The sequence below is a fragment of the Melospiza melodia genome, chromosome 1, assembly GCF_035770615.1.
Source record: "Melospiza melodia melodia isolate bMelMel2 chromosome 1, bMelMel2.pri, whole genome shotgun sequence".
NCBI classification, from domain to species: Eukaryota; Metazoa; Chordata; class Aves; order Passeriformes; family Passerellidae; genus Melospiza; species Melospiza melodia.
The window spans coordinates 137,762,478-137,781,135 of record NC_086194.1 but is presented as its reverse complement, the minus strand read 5'-3'; the positions used below and the strand labels follow the sequence as shown (position 1 = coordinate 137,781,135).

At 39.7% G+C, this 18,658-nt stretch overlaps 1 protein-coding gene across 1 annotated transcript; it reads left to right on the top strand.

Moving 5' to 3' along the window:
- The first annotated feature begins 94 nt into the window (after nucleotides 1-94).
- On the top strand, nucleotides 95-14,642 carry GGH (gamma-glutamyl hydrolase). The gene is made up of 9 exons (XM_063169405.1): nucleotides 95-224; nucleotides 1,009-1,123; nucleotides 2,510-2,560; nucleotides 5,684-5,768; nucleotides 8,078-8,216; nucleotides 9,055-9,161; nucleotides 9,270-9,360; nucleotides 10,578-10,715; nucleotides 12,863-14,642. Exons 1-9 carry the CDS (start codon nucleotides 95-97, stop codon nucleotides 12,982-12,984), a joined length of 978 nt encoding a protein of 325 aa, XP_063025475.1. The 3' UTR covers nucleotides 12,985-14,642.
- Nucleotides 14,643-18,658: the final 4,016 nt, after the last annotated feature.

Here is an 18,658-nt window from a genome sequence, read left to right as displayed (position 1 = left end):
CGGCAGCCGTGCCCGGAGGCGAGCCGTGCCGTGCCGTGCTCCGAGCCGAGCCGTGCCGTGCCGGGAGCCGTTGGCCGTGCCCGCAGCCGTGGCCATGGGGCGCCCGGCCGGGCTCGGGGGCGCCGCGGCCGCCACGCTGCTCCTGGCGCTGCTGTGCTGCGTCTCCGCCGCCTCCGTGGCGTGGCGCGACCGCCCGGCCGGGCGCAATGACAGACCCATCATCGGTAAGGGGCCGGGGGGCCGCGCACCTGCCTGGGCCAGAGGGGAGCGTCCCACGGAGCCGAGGCTGGGCTAGAGCTGGTGTAAGCAGCGTAAAGCTGTTTCTCTAGAAGTCAGGCTTGCTTGAGAGATGTTACAGTGCCGAGCAGTCATAGCAGGGAAGCCGAGTCTTATTCAGGTAATTGTGTTTGTGTGGTACCTTGTGACGGGGCGCCGGAATTGATGCCCCGTTGTCTCGGTGCCTGCAGCTCCTCTGGGCAGTGAATGCATCGCTGCTAGCTGGTATGTAGGAAATGGGAGCTTAATTAATTAATAGGAGCATGGGTCTTAGGAGGAGCGGCTGAGGAACCTGGCGTGGTGTGGGCAGGAGAAGAGAAGGCTCCGGTGTGACCTTATCGGTCTTTACCATTGCCTGAAAGGCGGCTGGAGCCAGGTGGGGGTCGGGCTCTTCTCGGCAACTAGCAATAGGACAAGAGACACTCTTAAGCTACCTAGGGGAGGTTTAGGTTAGACATTAGGAAGAATTTCCTCACAGAAGGGGTGATTAGATACTGTAATGGACTGCCCAGGGAGGTGGTGGGGTCACCGTCCTTGGAGGCGTCTAAGGAAGAACTGGACATGGCGCTTGTTTCATGGTCTGGTTGGCACGGTGGAGTTCATTTGTAGGTTGGATTTGATGATCTCAAAGGTCTTTTCCAAGCTAATAGATTCAGTGATTTTGTGACTTTTCTTTCGTTGTGTAGCATTTGCCATGTGTATGGTGCTAATTTTCTTCCTTGGGCTCTTCAGGGATATTGTCACAGGAATGTCACTTTAATGAATACCAGCAATTTGGAAGATCTTATATTGCGGCTTCGTATGTGAAATTTGTGGAATCTGCCGGTGCTCGAGCTGTGCCTATAAGGTACATCTTTTTAATCCTTCGGAGTGGATAATAATTGCATGATGTAAGGTATGATTTTAGAGGCACAGAAAGTACTTCTGCTGCTTTTCTGAGTGTTTTTTGCTCCTCAAAGATGATTTGAAGATGCCACAATTCTCAGAGTTCCAGAAATCAGAATAAAAGCAGAGTGGAAAATATACTTTTTAATACTTCTACTTATGTTGCTAGTCTCTCTTTGAAAAGTTCTATTTTTTTTTTAATCAGTAAAATTGCCTTCTGTAGTTTGCATGCATGGTTTTTGAAGTTAGCTATATTCAGTGTACAGTGTAGTGCCCCACAAACAGACACAAATACCTAGATACACAGGTGTAGATACCTTTTTTTTCACCTTTTGTAGCCCTGGAATTCAGGGAATGAAGGAAGGCTATCAGTACTCCTTTCAGAAAACAAGGTCCAGTTCTGTTCAAACTATGAGTCACTATCTTGTATTTTGGTTGTTTGGTGGAAAGTTAGCAGAGTAAGTAACAGCAGACAGTACTTCATATCAATGCTGAGCTATAAAATATTAAATGCACTGAAACCAGATGGTAAAATTATAAATTTCCATACTTAAAAATAATACTAACACAACTGCAGAAAAACAAAATAGCATGTATCTGCACAGTCCAATAAAAGCACCACTCAAGTGCCTGAATTAGAAGCCAGCATTCCTCATGTAGCTGCTGGAGCTTTCAGAATGTTTGCTGACCAGAAGCTTCACTGCTGAATAGATGCTTCTAATTCTGGCAATTAAGTTACTTGCAGCAAAGCTGAACACTTTCACTTACACCCAGCTTATCACACCTCTGCAGAAGTGTGGCCATCTGTGCTGGTTTTGGCTGGGCTAGAGTTAATTTTCTTCACAGTAGCTGGTGTGGGGGTGTGTTTTGGATTTGTGCTGAACACAGGGTTGATAATATAGAGGTGTTTTTGTTATCGCTGAGCAGGGCTTACACAGAGCCAAGGCCTTTTCTGCTTTTCGTGCTGCCACGCTGGCAGGGAGGCTGGGGGTGCCTGGGCGTGACCCACTGTTTGCAGCTCTGCCCTTCTTGGGAATCAGTTGGAAACCGGAGTTGCCGGTCTGCAGGAAATAATAACCATGCCATTGGTGTAAATAGTACATTTTCCAGGTGGAAGGGTCTCAGAGTACCTCATCAGGAGCTCTATCTGACAGGGCCCTATTTTCAGTCTTGAGGATTGAGCTGTTTCTAGTGAAATGTTTCATTTGATTTGTGTCCATTTTACTCTGTTTAAAGCATGCCTTCTCCATATTTTCTGTCAGATATTTCTGTTCAACAGAGATGATATTTTTGCGGTCAAATGTATGTATGTAGTATGTATTCTATAATTATTTTTTTGGTGTTTCAGATTGAATCTTACTGATGAAGAATATGATAAAATCTTCCACTCTATTAATGGGTAAGTCTTGAGCACTGGTTTTCTGTTAAAAGGCATGATGGTTCTGTTTTTGAGCTCTGCTGTGTTCTCAAGAACATTGTCTTCCTACTCTCTTGAGAGGTTGTGCTGGATACTGCAGACATGAAAACATATTCTATGACACAGAATGCATTATTTCATCTAGTATTGGTGTGCTGCCTTTCCTTCCTTGAGGAACACGTCAGATAATCTGCAGCAGTGCCAAGGCTCATCTTGGCATTCCCTCGTGCTTGTCTGCAGACAGGGAGAAGTGGTATTATAGTATGAGCAGTTTTGCAAGTGAGATACTCAACTTCCTCTTTGGTAATGTTTCTGTCTTCCTCAGTTCACCTGTCACCTTCATTTTGATGGTTAATAGCACTTGCTTAGTATGTCACCCCTGTTTCTACCCTTTCTTCTCTCTCTCAGTCCTTTTCATATCTTCTCTATTATAAAAGTTTCTAATTTCTAGTCTCTTCTACTCTTTTCTCCATGTGTGCTCTCTCTCTTGCCACTTGAATGTCTTGCCTGTTGTGATTCTGTGTCTTAGGTCTTTGTTAGAAAAACTTCCTGGTTTTCACAGAATCTATGGAAACTGGCCACCTCTCTGTTCTTCCCTTTAAAATGTGGCATAATGTGATCTTGCCTAACAAATTTTATTGTAGACTAAACAAAGTCAAAACCTTTTATGTTTTTTTAGCCTGAAAGTGCACTTCAGAAGAGTGAAATCATCTGATGCTACACTTCACAGCCACGGTGGTGTGTGAGGCCAGAGCATGTGATTGGGCTGCTTGTAGTTATGAGAAGAGCATCTTAAACCATGCATACATTTGTTAAGCTTATGCATATAACTAGAATGTTAATCAGCATGAATAGACCTTGCAGATTTAGACCTTTGGCTGTCTGGGAAGTGCATTGTCCTCCTACATCAACATGCCCTGGACACTAAGACTTGGGTCTTTGCAGTCTTGTGCTATAAGCGAGTGTAAGACAGTGATGCTTTTGTGTGCTGTGTTCTGTTGGGGACAAAATGAATAATTTCTTCCCTTTCTCATGGCTACCAGCTTCACTTTGGTTGTCAAAAGGGATTTCCACCAATGGGGTCTCTCATTGTTTCTACTTCACCACCTATATCAATGCAGAAGAAAATGTTTGGAAAGCAGATCCTCTTTCTTTATCCTTCTGTCCTTGCAGTCAGAAGTCAAGTGAGTTTGTGTTATGTAGGTGAGTGAGGATGGTCTATATTTCCTTCTGTGGCCCTCCACTGTCACCTGTTGGCTTCCATGTTGAATCTGTGTAAATAACAAAAAGGAGCTCTGGAGGAAATGGCTTATATTCTGTGGAATATAAGAATAAGGAGGAGATACGTTGATCTTTCACATTGTTCTTTGAAGTTAGAAATTATTTACTATTAAATGCTATCTTCTTAAAATCATGAAATGTACTATATTAAAAACATAATTTTATGAATGTACTCCTGAGGTAGGAATTGAAATGCTCAGTGGAAATGCTCAGTGGAAATCATCAGCTCTAACCAGGCAGTGATACTGGAATACACGTAGTTGCATTTCAATCTGCTTATGACAATGTCAGGCCATTATCATTGCTCCTTAATGGGTTATTTCCTTTTTGCATTAGCAAAAATGACAATCAGTTTTACTAATTAGTATAGCCCAGGTTTTGGTTTGAACAGGTGGAGTGAATTTCCTACCTATTTCCAGGTAAAGATGACCTTATTTGTCTAATTAGATCTCTGAAGAAGCCTATAATCTGGCCTGTTTTGAAAATACCTTCAGCTGTATTAATTTTCAGTGTTGACACTGGGAGGTAAAGTTTTTTTGTATTTTTGTGACTACTGTTTTCCACCAAATACTTGGTGGGTTTTACGTGAACCTGTGCACGATTCACTTGCAAAAAAACCCCCAGCAAATATAAATGCATATTTGCTCTGCAAATGCTTGGGATCATTTGAGATGTTATTTGTTCCTAACTGCATGTTATTATCTCACTGATTCAGATTGCCATTTTCAGAGCACAGACATGTAGAGAAAATCCTACACCTGTTTCAGTAAAAAATTAACATTAATGGATATGACTTGAGTAAATCCAGTTGAGGTCCTGCACCAGTGGATTAAGGAATGCTCACACATCCAGTTTTGTTGGTTTGCAGGCACTGTTCCAGTTACAGTCAGGAGAGGCTTCCTTTATTTCATGTTACTGTTTCTGATGGTACTTGATTATTTTCCACGTCATCATGTGTCCATGTGAATTCTCTGCCTGACTGTGCTGAAAGTTTTTCTTTTCTGGTCTTTTTTTGGGTTTGGGGAGCCACACAGGGAATTGCCATTCCTGATTATATTTTGTTGTGGAAAAAGCTTGTGCACTTTTTTAATGAAATTGTCCCTCAGATTGTCTTCCTTAGCTCTGTGGGATCCTGTGTGACCAAAGGTTATGGTCAAATGTACTTTTCTTCCTTTTTGATAGTAACTTTTTGATCTTTGCTGTCTCAAATAAGAAGGTCACAATGCCAGGGCCACAATTCTATTTTTCTGAAACTGGACAGAATGAATTGAGATTTGGGCTGGAATTTTGAAGTGGTAGTGAGAGCCAGCTGAGAGTCAGGATAGGAAATGAGAGTCATGGCTTGCTACCCTTTTGTATACCAGCTGAAATCTGTGTGTTTTATGTATTTTCTGTTTACTTTCTTCTTCCATATGTTCTATTAGGTTTGATCTATACTTTGTGATACAGTAACCCTTCTTCAGTGGAAGAACAGTATGATTAAGTTAAATACCGAAACACCTAAATTTAGCTGTCTGCCTGTGCACTAGCTGTCCAAACTCACATAATTAATGGAATGCTAGTCAGTGCAGCCAGTGGAGCTGACAGGGCTGTTCAACCTACCCACTGCTCAAGTGTCTGCTCTGGAATATCTATTTGAATCTCTGGTGACTCTCCTGACTAGATCTCTGCTGTCCATAATGGGAGCTTAGGTGCCTGTCTGTAGATTTCTGAAACCTAGACCTAAAGACTACCCTTAAAACAATCAGACATTTCTCTGTGTACCTTGTCCTAGTTTTGGGTTGATCACTGTTACTAATCATATTCTTGGATGTTGCCTTTCAGGCTACTTCTTCCAGGAGGTGGTGTGGATCTTAGGACTTCAGAGTATTCAAGGGTTGCTAAGATGTTTTACCTCAAGGCCTTGGAGGTAATTACTAAGGAGCTGTTGGTTCTTGTTATTATCACTGTTCAGAGATCAAAATGACAGGTTCATATTTTTCATAGTTTTGCACTATTTTTCAGTGGGTTAACTGTAGGCCTGAAAATACGTAGCTTATTTCTTGCTTCTGCATAAAACTTCAGCATTAAGATTCAGATTTGTGACACCCACGCCTGTTTTACGCTGTGTTATGATCTTAAACTCCTAAGTTCTTCAGGTGAGAATGGTATTGTTAGTTCATTGTACCTGAGGCTTTATGACTCTGTGTAAACTTGGCAATGAGGAATTGCTCTTCCACCTCTGCTGCTGACTTTCCAACAGCAGGCAGGGAAAGTGCAGCAGTGGCATTCACAGGACCAGTCAGCTGCTGCAATTCTGTAATTGAGCTCCCTTTACTCTTCAGTCCCTTTTGTCTGTCTTTATTTGTAGTGAGTCTTGCAAAGACTGTCTCAGTTTTATGTGAGATGATTTCATTTGTCTTTCTGGAACTGCTCACTGTGTGAACTGCAGCCTGTACCTTGGTGTGCAGCACTGGGGCAAGGGTTTCTTGTGGTTTGTTGTACAGTTAGGAAATTATGTTGACATTTCACAATGATGAACTGAATTGCCTGTGTCACTTTACAATCAGAGAGACAGGTTTATTAGCTGATATATGTACTACTAGTGACTGAGAGACACAAAACATTATTCAGTTCATCCTAGGTAACCCTTTATAACAAAGGATGATTTTTCCTTGCTGTTTGTGATAATTCTGTGTTTGATATTCATCTTTCAAATCTTAATTACTATAAAATATTTCTAGTTTTACTTACATAAGGTAAGCTGCAGTAGTCAAGAGTATCTTTACAAGTACAGAATGACTGAATTTTATCTTTTTCTAAAACATGACGGGTCTTTTTCATCATCTTTTTCATTTTTCATTTGCAAATGTTCACAATGAGAAATTACTTTGATCTGTCTCTGCTTTAATATGAATAGAGGATATGAAATGCTAATCTCCATTCAAGTCCATAAAATTTTACTACTTTGGCAAAAATCTAAATGAAATACTATTTTTCAGCTCTTAAATTGGTTTTTAAAATGTGATGTCTGGAGTTGTTTAATACATGCTTAGCCTCCAGGCCCTAGTCTATTTTAAAAAATAAGTGGGGGGGGGGGCACAAAATCTTTGTTTCAGTTGTAATTAGTTTTAAATTTCAGTTTATTTTTTGCCTTCAGTAGTTTTAGTCCTCACTTGCAACTCCAATGTCTGTTTTTCATGTAAGATCTGTGTCTCATTATACATTAAGGGTGGTCATGAAGACTCTGCAGCCCTATCAGCCTTTTTTCTGTACATCTTCCTTGCTTTGCTGTGACAAGAAGTATTTCCGTGAGCTTTTATTACCATACTGTCAGTAATGCAGTAGGGGAGCGTTATTATTCTGACCCTGTCATTTTAGCTTTCTCAAAAATGGCTTTGAGCAGCAGTTCTTTGGGGGTGGTGAGTGTGTTGTGGTATGCATAACTTTAAAATGTTTAGAAACAAGTTAAGAAAAACTAGTCAGATTTCACAAAAACAGGAGTTCTGAAACATCCCAGTCTCCAACATATGCTTACTATCAAGTGTAAACCATTTAAAAATGCAGATTTCCACTGCATGTATGCACCATGCTTAATTAGGTCACAAGAAACTAGTTGTGTTCTTGGTTTTTTTGCTTTCTTTTTCTCCTTTATGCTTTTTTTCATATTGTTTCCACACTGGCCTGCCAATTTTTATTATTTTGAAAATGATTGCCACTTTTTAATGTTGCTTAAATGTACATTTTTTTCTTTTTGGAACACAGGTATAAACCTGCTAGTTAAACAATCCTATAGGTATGTCGTATAAGACCACAGCTATGCTAGTAGTAGGATTCATGGTTTTTTTATAGTTGGGTGGGCACAGACATTACAAAGGTCCCTTGCTGTGTGACCATAGTGTGCTTTGGAGAACAATTTGAATTGTAATGAGCACTCTTTCCCTCAGAATGGTGACAGACTCTTCTCTGTCCCTTCTAATGATTGATTTTTTTTAGAGAAATGTTGCCATTTTGTGGTTTCCGTTTAGGCTGCTCTCAAAATGACTTGTAGAACAGAACAGTCAAATCAGTATCCGCAGTATTAGGCTCAGTTTGCTGCTTCAAAACTCATATATATCCTTTAGCCTTCATATATTCTCACCTACACAAAATAAAGTAAAAAGAGTAGAAAGTTCTTGTCAGTCTCTTTTCTGTAGATTTTCATTACTGTTTCCTTATGTCATTGCTTTTGTTTTGTAGGCTAATGATCAAGGAGATTATTTCCCAATCTGGGGAACATGTCTTGGACACGAAGAGCTTACATATCTCACAAGTGGTGAAATTTTACTTGTTCACACCAAGACAAATGGTTTTTCACTTCCTCTGAACTTTACCTCAGGTGAAAAATTCATTACATATCTTGTCTGAGTTTTGGTAAGAGGTGTTGTGTTTTGTTCATGATAAATATTATGGGTGAATGTTTGTGAGGTTCCTGCTGGTTATCTTCTGTTAAATTCTTTGTTATTAAGTTGCATTGACTGTTTTTGTAAAGTCAGTGCAGCTGTCACTTCTTAAGTAGAGGAATGAGCACAAGCCATTTGAAACCAACAGCAGTCAGCAAAAACTAAAGTTGTGGCTCTTTGAGTCATTTGAAAATTCAGACCTACAAAGTAATGTTTGCTTTTTGTTACCAAGTTCACAAAATTCACAAGTTCAAAACCTACTAAGCTTGGAGAGCAGGTGATTTTAAATTTTTTAAATCACCTCTTTCCTCATGATGAATAGTAGCATTAGTATTGAACAATAATTGAAATCACAGAGATTCCTTGAGATAGAGCTGTGGCACTTAGCAGCACTGGTAAAGTGTGGCTTCTGTTGATACTTTATCCTTTGTGAGTAATTAAAACCAAATGTAGCATTCAAAACTTCTGTCACTTTTGCTCATTGTGAGTGGAGAGGCCCCTGAAATGAGTGTCAAAGAATGGTGCTTATTTTTTTCTCTCTCTCAATGAGAACTTTGGATCCTCTCTGGGTCAAGACCGGTAGACAGTGATAACAGCATATTGGAAATCTGTTGTAGTTATTTCACTGAGATTTGTTGCAGGATATTCTAAAATAATCAAGATTTACTGCTGAAAAAGTTTAATACAGCATTTTATTAATTGTCTTCTGTCTGTATAACTCCATCTGAGACCAGTTTTGGTAATAGAAAATACTTTTTTTTTTCTTTGTAATAGCTGCAAAAGACAGTAGAATGTTCAGGAATTTCCCTGATGATGTGTTATACGCCCTTGCTACCGAGCCATTGACATCAAACTTTCATGTATGGAGCCTCTCCATGGAGGTATTTGATCTTTTTATTTCCTGCATACAAACTTCTTTTTTTGTTGTTAGAACTAGAAATAAATAAGCAAATAACACCTTTTCCCTCTTCCCCCTCTCCCTGTCATAGAATTTCACCAATAATGAAAAGCTTCGTAATTTCTATAAAGTTCTGACCACTAACACTGATGATGAAGTGGAGTTTATATCTACCATGGAAGGTAAGGGAATTAATTTCCTTTGGAAACTGTGACTGTAACAACCTAGTTCTTTAGGGCTGTTGTGGCATGGATGTGAATTGGTATTGCAGGTTGTTCAAATAGCAGGGTTAGCATCAGCCCCGTCAGCGCTCTGGCTGTGAGGAGCATTTCTGTTTGCAGGGATATTTTATCTTTTGAGTACTGTGAGCCTTACTACTCCTCCCACCCACCATCCCCCTTTCAGATACGGTGTTACAGGTTAGCACTGGTGTGTTTGAGCGCTGTGCTGTGAGCTGCACAGCTCTTGTGCTGCAGTAGTTGGATCCCTGCACAGTGCCTCTGTCGAGCCGTGCCTGCCAGCTGCCTGCTTGGGCTGGCGTTTCCCTGGTGCTCTCTGTTTGCTGTATGGGAAAAGCACTCCAGGCTGCTGAGGGAGCAGCAATATCCCTCATTACCTTAGCAACAACGCTGGTAATTGTCCTCCTCCAAAAGCCTTTTGCATGACTTGTTTTGTCTGTTTTGCACTGGGCTTGCCCGTCTCAGGAAACAAGTTAGCTCTTCAGGGAGTATTTTATTTTCATGAGTGCATCACTACCAGCCCTGTCATAGGACCCAGCTGTCACCAATGGGATTCTTCTGTGTGGCATCCTGGCTGGCCTCCAAAAGAGAAGAATAGCTCTCTGATCAGCAAACCTGATTAGGCTAATGACAGGCATCACCGTGCCTGCAAGCAGTTTATCACAGAGCAGCCATCAGCTGCTGTGCCATGCCGCTATTCCCTGGAAGAGAGCTAAGGACTGACTCCCCCGGAATGTATCAGGCCTGGGAGCTGCCCTGGATTGACTGGGCCTTCAAGGAGATATGAGGACTTGGATCTTTCCCATGGAACTAGCATCCTGTATGGCTGGGAACGCTGTGTGATGCTGGCAAGAAGATAGGAAGCTTTGAGAATGATATACTTCAAACATTATTTTTGAGTGTGTATATGCATTATGAAATTAGGAATCAAAAAAATGATGTACAAATATTTTCTTGCGTGAAGTGAGACCCTTCTTTTACTGTATCTCTTTTCCTTCAGTTCTACTATGACTTGAACAGTGTTTCAACTTGCTGTTTAAGCTTTTGTGAAACTGTTAATAAGATATATTTGTAGTTTATCCTCTGAGTCTACTTTGCAGTAAGATTAATTACATGATTCTTAAGGCACACATCTTTACAAACTTTGTGTTTTGTTGTAGCATACAAATATCCAATTTATGGCATGCAATGGCATCCAGAGAAAAACCCTTTTGAGTGGAAGGATTCTCCAGGCATTCCACATTCTCCATCTGCTGTAAAAGCAGCATATTATATGGCTGATTTCTTCGTCAATGAAGGTAAAATGTTCATTATCTATAAATGTGGGGGGTGAGAGTGAAGCATTACTGAAAAACTTAGAAGATGACAGATTTCTTTTTCAGCTGTCAAAGTTCAGTACCTCGTAGTGCTTTCTGAGAAGATTATTCTGCAAGCTTTATAGGCTTATAAAACACCAAAGGATACTGGAAATAGAATGGCTTAGTGAAAGTAACATCAAAAGGCCAAGCATTCCACAAACTCTTTTCACTAGGCTAGCTCTAAAACATTGTTCTATGACTTCCTACCATTTCAAAATATCCCTGTAACATTTTGGCCTTTCTTGCACAAAGACAATAAACAAAAAAAGTACTCCATTCTCAATTCCAGTGGCTTCTTCAGTTCCAAACTGCCTTGCAGTCATTCAGTGTGTTCTCAGTTTTGCTTGCAAAATGCATACACCAGGACTATAAATAGGTCTTGGAGAGTATGGATGTATCAGAGGGGTGCAATATGTGCCCTACAGTTGTGTTCTATAGACAGCACAAGGAGTTTTTGAATTTTACAGAGCTGCTAATTTTTTTTTGGTGTTTATACTCTTAAGAATCTGGGAGTAACTAATGCATAGCATTTTGATAGTTTATGACACTTCCCATCTGTTTGTTACAAATAAGCAGGATATAAATAGAGGAGTGTTTGAAGGAACCAAACTTTATTCCTTAATTTATCCCTACTAAATAATTCTGCTGGACTATTTTATGAAATTGTCTTACCTCCTTGATGGGGACTATGAAGAACATAATAATTAAGCTGGTTGAGTTTGGTCTCTAGACTTGGTCTCAAATCAAAAGAGTCAACTTAATGAAGAAATAGATAGTGATATAAAAAATGCAGTTTGTGCTGACCTGATCAGTAAGAGTGTAGAAATAAAATTTGCATTTCATACAAATTCAAGATGCTTTTTGGCATAAATTAGTCCTACTCCTCTTTGTGAAAATGTAACAAAACCATTTTCATATGGACCTTAGGGCCAGGCAGAATTGGGCTTCTGAGCATCCTGGTCTAGTGGAATATGTCTCTGCCCATGGCAGGGGAATTGGAACAAGATGATCTTTAAGGTCCCTTCCAACCCAGGCCATTCTATGAGATGGCAGACTATGATAAAAACAAGGGGGAAAACAGGAAAACAGGAGAAAATAGAGTGTGAGTCTGATTTTAATGTTGTGGTCTAATACTAGAGTGCAGTGTGTTCTCTGGCTTTGTTTGCTACTTGCTCAAGTGTCTGTCTGCAGACTGTACTCCCAATAGAAGCTTGCTCGGGCCATCACCCAAGTTAAGTGGGGCACCACAAGTGCCAGCTCTGCCTGTAAATCCAGTTGAGGCACACTGCCTGTGAGTTCTGTTACCCAGGTAGGTGTGCACAGCCAAGGAGCCTGTGCAGAGTCCCACACAGATGTGTCACTAGCTTTTGGATCTACTCACCTACAATTGTGGTAGAGCAAACTTTCTTCAGCCAGCGTTGTCCACCCCCATCTCTTCTACCAAATCCTAAATTACTCTTCATGGCCTCCCCAGTCTTTTGGGGAGGTACTGAGGCATTAGCTGATCTACTGAGTACTTCATATCATAACTTTGCAATGAGTAATTGGCATTTTTAGCTAGTGTAAGGCAGAATATCTTCCCTAACTGAAAATAAACCACAAGATGAAAAATGTAAACTGTTTTCAGCCGGTAAAAATACACTCATGTGTGATCACTTAGTAACTAAACCATTCTACTGAAATACCATTTTTATATCCATCCATCATTAATTTTAACTTCTGTAGAGTTGCCAGCTTGATAAACCAGGTGAGAATTCAATTTTATTGTCCTCATCAGCACAGTCCATGCAGCTTTCAGTAGGCTGATAGTCTAATGCATTTCTTTCAGAGTTAAAGGTTTTTCTGGTAGATACTGCCAATATCTCATGGATAAATATTTTTACAATGTTGGCTTTAAATTCCCCCTCTCCAGTTATAAAGAATCTGCTATAACCAGCTTTCTGAGAATGTATCTTCACAGTTCTTCATGTACAAGCTACAGTAATCCCATTTGTTGCTGTGCTACACAGAATAACTTAGTTTGCCAAGATAAATATTGTTGAGGAGGATAACATTAAAATAATCTGTACTTTTGCAATGTTTTACAGCCAGGAAGAGCATGCACCATTTCTCCAGCGAAGAAGAGGAAGCAAAAGAATTGATCTATAATTATAATCCAGTTTATACAGGACCATTTTCTGCATTTCAGCAAACCTATTTTTTTGATTGAGGATCTTGTCAAAGGTGCAGTGATGTTATTTATAAATAAATGATTTGCCAGCATTGTGTAATTAAGCTGATATCATGACAGAAAGTTAGAACAGATTTCTTTTACAATGATTTATTCTGTGTATCTTCTGCACTATTGAAACATTAATATATAAATTTACATTCAATAACATAATAATCATCTTGGATCATGCTTTAAGGCAAGCTACAGAAAAATGTATTTTTCTTCCAGGAAAGAGGACTTGACTCTGTTTATAAACTTTGAAGTAATCACCTTTGGTATAAGGAAAAGCTTTCATATATTTTGAAATATGAGACTTATCTTAGTAAAATGTTGTGGACTATGATAGCACTAGACTCTTAGATACATTGTGTAGTAAATTCCTGTCCTTTTCAAATGATTTGGCAAATGAGACTCTTGGATTTGTCATAGATAAGTGTATGCAGCCAAGTTCTTGACAGGGACTCCTTTGTCATTTCAAAAACTGACCAAAATAGTAAGTCATAATAGCAAACAGATTTTTTTTGCCTAAGAAGTGCATTATGTCGCATTTGTGAAATTTTCTCTTGTACATTGAGCATTATTTGGAGTCCTTATACCTTGTGAGGCCTTCATATCACAAATACCATATAAAATAACTAAGTTTGGAGGGCATAGTTCAGTGCTGATTCCACTTTCTGTTCTTTTCAGTTCAGTTTTATACATCCTCCAAGAATTAATCTTGGAGTAACTGGAGACTCCAGATATGAGATGCAGACACTTTGTATTTAAAAGAATGTAAACTTAATTTTTCTCTAAGGTGTCTGACTTTTCCCATAGCTGGGTAGAATTTTCACTTGAAGTCAAGAGGTAGTTTGCCACTGTATTAGTAAACAAGGTAGTTTCTTTCTGTCTTGTTTAATAGTTCTGTGCAGCTAGAATAAAACAGCAGATGAATGTATATAAGCAACCTGTTAAAGGTGACACAATGTGATAATGGCAGTTGCATGCAATACACCTACACTGTTTTCTCTCTGCTTTGCTCCAGACCTGGTGAAAATTTTGTTCAGTGGTTTTGTGTGTTGTCCAAAAAGGAACTAAGATTAGACAATCAAATGTAATTCTCCTCTCCAGCACAGCTTCCAAACTCTTGTTAACATTGACAAGGATTTGGAGTTTATGAAGAATTCAGGTTTATAAACTTCAGCTCTGTTTTGTAGAACTTAATACTCTCAGGTACCATATCTGAATAAGTCCGGTAAGTTTCTCAGGTTTTTCAAGTAAAACACTCTCTAACTTGTTCTTTATCATGAAACAACTGCATAACAGAATGTGAAATGCATCAGTTAGAAAAAAACTATGAGGAAACATTAGCTGTAACCAGCAGAAAAATACTTCTAGGTAATTACAAGCTTAAACATGAGATATTTTTACATTTGTCATATCAGCCAACTTAGTAAATGGTTATCTTTTCTTGCAAGGGAAATGTCTGCAATGGTAGTAGTTAGTTCCTAAATGTGTAACTATAAAGAGTATTATGTGTAATATGATGAGAGAAGTTTATATATGATGAATTTATATAATGTGTCTTTCCTTTATACGCTTTCTCTTGTAAAGCCTTATTTGATGATATGCATGATTTTCCCGTCATACATGGAATAAACTTTCTTTCAAGCAGACTTGTATTTTTGTCATCTTTTAGATACCACCGATGAAGCACTGACAACAGTCATTGTTTTCTTGTTTCCATCTGTGATAGTCATGAGTCAGGAGGTTACAGCCTGTATCTGCCTTGTGTGGTCGTGCAGCAAGTCAGGGTCAGGATGAGTGAGTGAGTGATCCATGTCCTGCCTGGCACAGACATGCCCAGAGCACAGGTACCCTTGCACAGGGCTTGAGCTTAAGTGCACTTTAATGTTGTTGGCTGAAACAGGCAGGAGCTTTCAAGAAGGCTTCCCACAGATCATTCTCACAGAGCAGGGTCACCCCAGGGGCTGTGTCAGACCTTGCTCAACACAGGCAGCCAAACCCCCACGAAAGTGGGAAGGAGCTGCAGCACTCTCTGGGCTCTGAAAACTGTAAGCAAAGAAATTTCTGTCTATTCCTTATAATACCCAATATCTTCCATCATGTTCTGCAGCCAGAAACTGCAGAAACCCAGAGTTGTCTAGGAGTCACCTAACAATGAGTTTAAAACTTTGTTTTAAGGAAGCCCTCCCCTCTGCTCTGTGTTGTATAATTTAGTTTTTCATTGCACAGACAGAACTCCTAACACAGTTTTTAGAAATGCTGGGGAGAGTAGGAGAGCCTGTGACCATACTCACAGCTTATTGAGCCTGGTGTATGAGCCTAACCAACTTGCTTTTTACTGTGTTGGAAGAACATCCACTGATCAGCAAGGTAACCCTAACACATGTCTTGCAGACCATATTAAATCATCTCTAAGAAAGAAAAGTTTGAAATAGTTTCCTCCTTGGAGTATTCCACTCTTCCCACTAGATGGCCTCCAAGAACCAGTATTTTCTGTTATTTTGTAATTGGGTGTGGTTGTGTCTCTCTAAAGTTGAGTAAGATATTTACTGTACCATGGTATGAAGTGGGGTGTTTGGGATGTGGGGGAAGAAGAAGGGAGGAGACAATAGCACTGGAATCTTACTGGCAGAACTGGGCATATTGGCCGGACTCCATGAGAGAGTCTGTGAGCATTGAATTAATTCAGCTGGGATTAAGTCTTGTTTCCAGTGAATATTTAAACCACTCAGGCATTAGCTGGAGGTGGCTGGAATTACATCTGTCTTTCCAGGTGGTTGTTCCTCCCCTTTAGCTGTAGAATCTGTCTTGGTTGCATTTCCTATAAATATGAAACTAGCTCATGCAGAACAGGACAGACAGTTTAGATGGGAAGAAATGAGAACTTGATCTCAGAAAACCTTTGCCTGGGAGGCAGGAAAGACCAGTTTGAATTCCTTCAGGTAAGGAAGAAATTAAATGGAAGAAACTTCCTGAGAAAGTGCTGTAAGTATGGAGTTGAAGAATAAGAGGAAGAGCTTGGCCCGCAGGCTTCATTGTGGGGAAAAACAAATCACAAAACAACTTGCCCAAACCCCCACCACTTTTGGGCTGACAAGCTGTGCAAAATTCCCTGGCAAGGTAGGGAATCCAAAGCAGAGATTACTGTCCAAGCACTTCTATGTTGAATACCATATTCTTAGGTTAACTTTTAACCTTTTCCCCTTTAGCATCAGTGCCACCATGTTCATTGCTGTGGATACTGCTCAACAAAACAATATTGAAAGCTGGACTGTACTGGGGGGATTTCTATAGAAATTAATGATTAATGGCCTGTTAGGAGCAGTGAGGAAAGTATGGAGACAGTTTGAACAATGAGGAAGAACAATAAGGAATGATTTCCCATTTATGTGTTAATCCTGCATTGCCCTTATGAGCCAGGAGCCCTGAAAGAGGAATAGTTGTGTGTGTAATCAGGTGGCTGAAGTCTGCATGCAAAAACTCAATCAAGAATGTTTAGTTATGAGGTGGGAATATGTACATAAGGTTTCAGTCACTTTTATCACAGTAAGTAATATTTTATCTGGGGTTGTGTGGGTTCTTTTGTTTTTTTTCTACTGTGTAGTTCTCATTCATGTATCTGGTGATAGTGTTACCAGAAGAGCTATGGGAATTGGCTAGGGTTCAAGTCCACTAAGGTTTCTAAGTGCCTTTTCAAATTATTATGGTTTGAGTACTTATGTGGAAGACAGATTGAGAGATACTGTGAAGTGATTTATTACCTTTCCTTGTAAGCCTTGTGTCTTTCCCCAGGGCAGGCCTCTTCTCTAATCCACTGCTTATTTATAGGGCAAATAGTGAAGTTTATCCTGCCCTGAGCCACCTGTTGATAAGGATACTGTTCCAGCTTTCATCACTTCCTCATTATGTTTATATCTCTTTCAAAGAGTAAGCAGTATGTTTTAAGAGCCAGCTTACTCTTTTAGTTCTTATATAACCAAAAAAATTTCCAAGACAATTTCATCCAAAAAAAAAAGCCTAGACCACTTAAAAATAGCTGTCACTATTTGGTGGAGCACTTGAACAGAGCATTCACTCCAGACTTAAGCAAAAACCCTGTGATTATCTGATTTTTCAGAGATGTAGTGAACAAACATCTCTTGCAACTAAGCTTTCTGTAAATGAAAAGCAGAAAACCCAAAAGGTTAAAAGGGGTAAATTCTAGAAGTTACTGCTTCTGAGCATCAAAACAACTGGGCTACTTTTTGGGGTAGAGTTAATTCTCTCCACATAGTTTGGATGGGACATTGTTTTGAATTTGTGCTGAACACAGAGTTGATAATTCAGGGATGTTTTACTGTCGTTATCTCAACCTATGAATTTTCTCACTTCTACTCCTCTGACTCTCCCCCCTACCCCTCTGTGGAAGGAGCAATTGGTTGTGTGGGGCTTTGGGGCTAAATCACAGAAGCTTGTGACTGTGTAGCTCCCAAGCTGCCTTTGATGATCTCTTTCACTGTGTGTATGCAGGTTTAAGAGCTGCTGTTATATGTGTGTAGTCTCTTGCAATTTTCATGAAGAATAGATCAGCAAGATCAGAAAGACTAAAACAGCAATTTTCTAACTGGAAAGACATTAGGAAATTAGTTTCTCTGTGTGACTTCTCGAGGCACTGATTTAAACTGGTTATCATGACCTTATTTCAACTGCAGAAAGGGAAGTTTGAACTTCATATCACTGTAGTTGACCAGGATTTACTCAGCAGGTCTTGTACTAATAATGCCTAAGGACTTGCTTCTTCAAAAGACAGTGGAACATACTAGTCTGATTAATTACTCCATTATTATTGTATTAATTACCAATTTTTAATATAGCATTAGATTTAATTAATAATAATGTTGTTGGCATTATAGAGGAGACACGAAGTAAAGTGAAGAGGTTACAGACAATTTCTGAGATTTTTCCAAAGGAACTATGTCAGAATGGAAGTACTCCAAGGTTTTTGGCCAAACCCATTCTCATCCTGGATGAAGTTAATTCTTTCCATTCTTGTAGACTTCTAAATTCATTTCTGGCATTTAAATTGTTGTACCACTGAGGGAGGACATTTGCAGGATCTAACAGCAGATCTAAACATGTCTTGGGCTTCCTGAGGAAAAGAGAGAAACCTGAGTGGCCTATTATTTGCTTTGCTTTAATTTGAGGTATTTGTACTGATTGTTTCTCACTAAAATTTACAACAGGCATCTCAGTCTACTACTTCAACAAAAAGTACCAGTAATTATTTTGTTTCTGAACTTAAAACCAAAACAGTTCTCTATGTTCTTCATGCCACTAAGCTGAACACAACAAAATTTTCCTCTTTCTAGGAACAGAAGCTACTTCACTGTTCACTGAGCTACTTCACTAGGCTCTTAAACTTTACTTGGGTTTCTCATCAAACTCAGGATGAGTTTGTTCCCATCCCTGTAGTTTTCCCACTTAAGTTCTTGCAGACTGTCCTACCTTGTGGCTCCTTAGGGAGTTTAATTACTGTACCAGAATGTTGAGGCAGCAGTTGCTACTTCTTCCAGCAACAGATACCATAATCTTCCCAAATTACTGACTGTTCTGCTTCAGATGCCTGCAAATGGGGGAGCTGGCTCCATGAGCACCCTAGATGTTTGAGCAAGCCCAGTAGCTCCCT

Excerpts from the sequence above, each read along its gene's own strand:
- GGH (XM_063169405.1), top strand. The coding sequence starts at position 95 with ATGGGGCGCCCGGCCGGGCTCGGGGGCGCCGCGGCCGCCACGCTGCTC. Across the intron at positions 225-1,008 it reads CAATGACAGACCCATCATCG|GGATATTGTCACAGGAATGT; the intron begins GTAAGGGGCCGG and ends TGGGCTCTTCAG. Across the intron at positions 1,124-2,509 it reads GCTCGAGCTGTGCCTATAAG|ATTGAATCTTACTGATGAAG; the intron begins GTACATCTTTTT and ends TTGGTGTTTCAG.